We start from the raw sequence: 6,238 nt of genomic DNA, 5'->3' as shown, positions 1-6,238 counted from the left end.
TTATTTTTGGAGATTTTAAGGCAGCGGAGGGCGCATAATAAAAATAAAGAAAAAGTTATATTTTTTTCTGAAATTTCCACTTTTTCGTGGCGGCGGGTGCGCTAATAGGCCAAAAATAAAATTTTATTTTTATTCAAAATCATCAATATTTGCAGTCGGCCTGTTCGCTAAACAAGATATAAAAAAGCCTCGCCTAAACAAACCTTCACATAGAGCAGCGATTGCTTGGTGGAAATTGTTTTTCTCTAACTTTTTAATGAACTTCTTCATATTTGCTTCACAAATTATTTTTCTATGTTCCATATCACTAATCAGACTCCAGCTATCTTTATACCTCTTTACTGGACTTATTATTAAGTCCACTGATTTTTACTACATCAAACTTGGCCAGTGAGAATCCCAGATTCATCAGCTTTAGTCTGTATGGCTTGAATTTTGAAATTTCGATTTCCCTGATATTTGGACATGACGGTATTTGATCTTTAATTATCCGTTCCAAACCAAATTGCCGAGTTGCCTTTACAGTTTCATAGAGAAGCGTCAGATCAGATGGAGACAGATCATCAGAATCATAAAGCAATTGCAGCAAAGTCATTGTGTCAGAGGCATTTTCTAACAGATAGACATCAGTCGCATTGTCTCTGTACAACACTTTCAGCATGTCGATGTACCCACGGTCGTTATACCATTCAGACACTTTTACCAGCAATTGCCTGAAGTCTTCATCAGAGATTCCTAAGAACCACAATGTTAATAAAAAAAAGTCTCTAGTATATAAAAACACTTTTAAGCAGTAACCGAAATGTCCACTGATTAATCTCAGATAAGATAGTATAATACATACTCCAAGTATCGAAATGCACGCCATCGTGTCAGGATTCAATATTTCGACATTAATTATGTCATCATCAGGAATAATGCAGTAATGCTCAAAAGTGAAAATGCAGTGCCTCACACGAAAAAAAAACATATGAAGAAAATCTTTGAAAAAAATTAAACATATTGAAATAATTAGGATAAAATACTACAATTTATAATCATTATAATAATGACACACTGCATATATTCACTTTAATACAAACCAAGTAATTAAACTAAGTACTGCAGTATCACTAATAACAAAGCACAGCAATACAAGAAAAAAATTTTAAATAAATGTTAATGGAAACAGAAACTACTTCCCAGTCATTCACATATGTGGCAACGACAAGCCAAACCAGTCACTCGTCACAAATCGTGTTTCAGAAAAAATAGCCAAAACATGCTGGAATGTCAATTTTTTTTTAACCTATTTTATTGTACTAAACCAGGGGTGGGCATAAAAATCGGTTGGATGCAAAAGTAACTTTTTGATTTAACACTTGTAACTTCATAAGGAAATGTCAGATATGAATGATCTTTGTACCATTTTATAGCTCTTATCTTACTCTTTATCTAATAACTCAAAAGACGAGTAACTGGTTTGACTAATTATCTTTTGCCACCTATTTTTTCTTGTATGATAATTTGTACTATCTGAATGTCTTTTCAATATATCTTTTTGAATTTGTAAATTTTTATTCATTTTATTTAAATTATATTTAATAAGAACTACATTTCCTGCTCAAATAGCCAGTGAGCTGATCAAAGTCAAAGTGATCGTTATTCATTCTTAAAAGGTGAACATTATTAAAACAGGATCATCAATGTTTTTCAAAGCATAATCAATTTATAATATCCAATCTATTTACATCTGCAATAAAAATAATTAGGATATGAATTTCAATGTTTTATTCCAATTTGTCCTAAATTTGACAAAATATTTTTTGAATATGTAATATCCTGACACCACACTAAAGTAGTCGTGTTCTGAATATACATCTACTAGATATTAGGCAAATGCCAGTGAAAATTATACCATATTTAAATTATCATATCATCATATTCCGGAACTGTGCATAACTTCTATTAATAGAGTATGCTTGCACAATGCTAAAATGTATGCAGCATTGCGTGCTGATGTGAAAACATTTCTTATCTTTTTTTAAATCAAGGTTTTTAAATTTTCTTTATTTATATAATATTTCACAAACACCTGTTCAGTAGGAATAATATGAAAGATGAGAACGTAGTTCAGTTCCAAATGTGAATTCCAGAAGTAAATGAATAAAAGTAATACAAAATAGCATGCCTTTTTGTTTTATAACAACATACCTTTAAAGGTTGCCCTACTTTTTCTTTGTCTTTTGTTCTGTGCGCGGCTTTTTCCTTTTCCTTTAAAATAAAAATATAATATCTTTGCACAACATCAGTTTTTACTTTTTTACTCTACTGAAGAACATTTTCAATTTCATTAAAAACATTATTTTTATACTAATACATATGATGCGACTATGATGACAATGGGATGCCTTTCGATGTGTGTTTGCATCAGGAAAATATGAGTGATGTTTTGCCCTACCTCCCTGACGAGTTATCCTACTAAACACTTAAATCCAACACTAGTCACTATAAAGTGCAAGTTTTGTGAACTAGTGGTTATGACACCAGGCTAGTTATCTGGAGGTTGTGGGTTCGATTCTCATCCCGAATCTGCTTGCAAATTTTTTTCACAAGTATTTGGCAATGTACTGAGTATTTAGTACGATAACATGTCAGATATGGCAAAACATCACTCCCATGAGATGGGTGTTTTCAATAAAATGATGAAAGTGTGGGTGTGTTTTTTAAAGATCTTTAATTCAAGGAAGAGTGCTACACAATGTAGTGGAGACACTGGTTCTTCTGCTGTGTATTGGCTCTCTCATTTAACTAAGTTCAAACTATTTCATGCCTTGCCTATCAAGGCACTGTTTACATGCATGCAGTAGACAGTACAAAGAGTTATGCTCCAATATACAGCCATTTTCTGCCCTTTGTACATGCCATGTACATTTAATTTTTTTTATAGGCCTGATGCCTTTAGTAGTTTACCTAGTAATGTAAGCTACATGAAGTCAATTTTCCAATGTTAATGTATTATATCTTTTAAAGGTGACAAAAGAAAGTAATTCTACTTTTTATTCAGGTGCCAAAATACAGTATAACCAAGGCCCAATTCAACAAAAGGATGTTCGTCTCGTGCATCAAAGGTTATGAATCTTGCATTAACATTCTATGCGCTGTGCACTCCTACATCCCTTGACTGATTTCAGGTCTTTGGTTGCTTACAAAAACCAAAGCAATGCAAAACTTTTACCATGCTAGGAAATCAAAACAACAGTTGAATTTTCTTGGTATAACATTATTTATGTTGGTTTTAAAGAAAATAGGCCTACTATTGATTACTGTTAAACCATACCTAAATTCCTAGTAGCCATGTTGTCAGTTCAGTTCTATTGGTCCTTATTTTTTCCTTTTTTCTTCCTCTATTCTGGATCTGAATATGGTTTGAGTCTGCAGTTTCAACCTAGGTCGTACCTTCGCCAACTAACCTGTATGTACAGAGATGTAAGTTAACACACAATAAAATCATTGAAAATATGACTTAAGTTAAATAGTTTCTCCAGTGATCAGATGAGCCTCCCCACAAATATATTATATTTTACATAATACATAATTACTAACATCAATATACTTCAATGGTGACAACAGAATTTATCCAATGGGGAGGAAAGAGCCAGGAATGTGGACAGGGTTGGTCCAGGGGGCCACCCAAAACAACTTGGAGGGTGTCCCAGGGGCAAGGCCCTTGTAAGTTATAACAATTCAGGGATTTTAGAGCTACATAATGTATAAACATTTGATTTTCTTTTTCTCCAAGACAATTGTTTGAGCTCACCAACAGGGGTAAGACACAGACTGTTCCAAAATGGTGGCACCAAAGCAGTGAGTGTTGGGATACTCTGTAAAAAAACAGTACTGTATTATGATGATGTACATGATTTTAGAAATGTAGCGATAAGGGGAGGGGGAGAAACAAGTCCAGCATGGGTCAAGGTGACACAAAGGAATCATTTCAAATTGGCATATCTAGACAAGATGAATCTCAATCGATATTATCAACAGTCTGCAAAGAAGTGGTATCACAATTATGAAAAGTTTGGTCTAGAATAAAAATCAAATTTTATATTACTACGATACTCAGCTAGCCACTTGGACCTATATATATTAGTAGGCACCCAGACATCTACAATTATATTAATTGGCCTTGGCCTATCTAGGACTTCCTAGCCAAGGCTAGCCCCACCTCCCAACTTCCCTAGCTAGGACTCGAGGAAGCATACAATAGGTGGGGATTATGTTTGGCCTAAATATATATACACTATATACTTGTATACACTATGTAAAAGTTACACAAACCTAGTAGTAGTAGTGTTAGCCAGGCCTAGCTAGCCCAGTAGTAGGCCTAGTCTAGGACTCAGGCCCTAGTTGGTAGAGCTTATCTGCCTGGCCTAGGCTTGAACAAAAGCTGTACATTACGTAAAAGCTACAAAAAAGCATACTTCTAGGGCCAAACCGACTTTGGCCGCCAATGCCCTGCTAATAAAATGGCGGTCCTGTGTGTAATGGGGAATCCCCTTTCTTGTTTACATTTGGCCATAGAGGAAACTCCAGAGGGCCCACTCCACTGTTAGGCAAAAGATTCGCATACCATTCGCAATACAGGAAAAATACGCAGGAAATTAGGGCACTGGTTATATTCTGTTTTGTAAAAAATTAAATAAAATAAAAAAATATATTATAAAAAAAACGGAGCAAAAGAAACGAAGATATAACATGTTTTACATTTTGAAATCGAAAGATTTTTTTTCTTTAATTTATAAAAATTGTGATTTGTCTATTTTTAGCAAATTCATAATGAAAACTTTGAGCCATCTGTTCACTGAACGGTTCACTGCACACCTTAACACAGTAAATGAGTCAAAACGGGACCCCTTTTCCTCACAGGAAAGCTAGATGTTTTAAGCTTTATACTCACATATATATTCCTAATTAATGCAAAATTGAGTGATCATTTTTCTTTTAATCTTATGCTTTTGCATAGCAAAATATATACAATTAGAGTGTTTTTGGTATACTTCTTGCTTCTTCTTAACATAACTCGGTAATAGGGTGAATGGCCAAGTGTAAAATGAAGCTTTCTTGGCATGTAAGTCTCATGCAGGTTGGTTAAATAACCAGCTATCATTTTTTATTAATAATTTTGTATTCACGCGCTTTAAGCATAATGAAAACTTTTCCCCTATTTTCGACAAAATCTCATTCAGGTAAATTTGACCTACATCTTATGCATGAACGTTCTAACCGCAGAAAACTTGAAATTCGTAGCTGATTGGCCTTAAGCGCGTGACGTCATTCACAGACAAGGTAAAAACAGTTCTGAATACAAATTCTTAAAGACTACAAATTGCAAATTGCAAGTGAAGTGCTGCGAAGTACAACTGCAACAAAATTATTTATGCGAGTCAAGTGAAAATAATGAATAATAAAAATATAACAAATAATATGAGACACGACCCATTGTCTATATTAGAACACTGACGAGCTGACTTAGAAACATAGTAAAAACGAGCGTTGGTACCGTGTATGCCAGTCTACAACAAGTGTCGCCTAAATGTAATAATTAGCACGCTGAAATAGGCTAGTAAATAAGTTTAACTGGGTTCCTAAATAATATTGGCCTCAAAATATTGTGGCTGAGACATGGGCCGATTAAACGTAGAAATAGGAAACCTAGAAATATAGTAAAAACGCTGAATAGTACGGTAATACTCGATCATCGACACATGCGGACGTTAAAGCCTGGTGCTATCAAACAAACGTCTACAAACGTCGCCTAAAGTAATTGATTTTACCGGGCAGAACGAAAGAAGGGAACTCCACTTTTCAGTCGTAGGCCCTTGTTTTTTTGACAAACAATGACCTTTCAGAGGTCAAATTGCTGTCAAGAATATGAATTGGACAGCAATTTGACCTCTGAAAGAAAAAAATGATCAATGCTTATTTAAGCAACTAGCGTGGGACTTCATGGCAAGAAAGCTTAATTTATGAGCTACAATTGACCGTCCACCCGAAGTTTAGTGACCTGTCGTTGCAGAGTTATGGTAAAAAGAAGCAGGAAGTATACCAAAAAACACTCTAACTTTAACCTTTTTCCTATTAAAAGCATTAAAGGTAGTCAACTTTGAAAGAAAAATGATTACTCAATTTTGCATTAATTGTAAGAATATATAGATGATTATAAAGCTTAAAACATCTAGTTTTATAATCCGATCGC

At 34.3% G+C, this 6,238-nt stretch overlaps 1 protein-coding gene across 4 annotated transcripts; it reads right to left on the bottom strand.

The window, feature by feature from the left end:
- Positions 1-327: 327 nt before the first annotated feature.
- LOC117115230 lies at positions 328-5,849 on the bottom strand. Of its 4 annotated transcripts, none has more exons than XM_033258939.1 (4): positions 5,726-5,849; positions 3,320-3,452; positions 2,194-2,253; positions 328-735 (listed from the first exon to the last, which is right to left on the bottom strand). In XM_033258939.1, the coding sequence occupies exons 2-4, from the start codon at positions 3,336-3,338 to the stop codon at positions 329-331; spliced, it is 486 nt and encodes a 161-aa protein (XP_033114830.1). In that variant the 5' UTR covers positions 3,339-3,452; positions 5,726-5,849; the 3' UTR covers position 328. The 4 variants fall into 4 exon arrangements, with proteins under 4 accessions (XP_033114830.1, XP_033114829.1, XP_033114828.1 ...); XM_033258938.1 differs by lacking the exon at positions 5,726-5,849 and adding an exon at positions 4,464-4,522; XM_033258937.1 differs by lacking the exon at positions 5,726-5,849 and adding an exon at positions 4,321-4,516.
- Positions 5,850-6,238: the final 389 nt, after the last annotated feature.

Source organism: Anneissia japonica, unplaced genomic scaffold (assembly GCF_011630105.1).
Source record: "Anneissia japonica isolate Jap-2015-1 unplaced genomic scaffold, ASM1163010v1 scaffold288291_len444093_cov181, whole genome shotgun sequence".
NCBI lineage: Eukaryota > Metazoa > Echinodermata > Crinoidea > Comatulida > Comatulidae > Anneissia > Anneissia japonica.
Note: the sequence above shows the minus strand (reverse complement) of the source record. Positions and strands in the feature narration are given on the sequence as shown.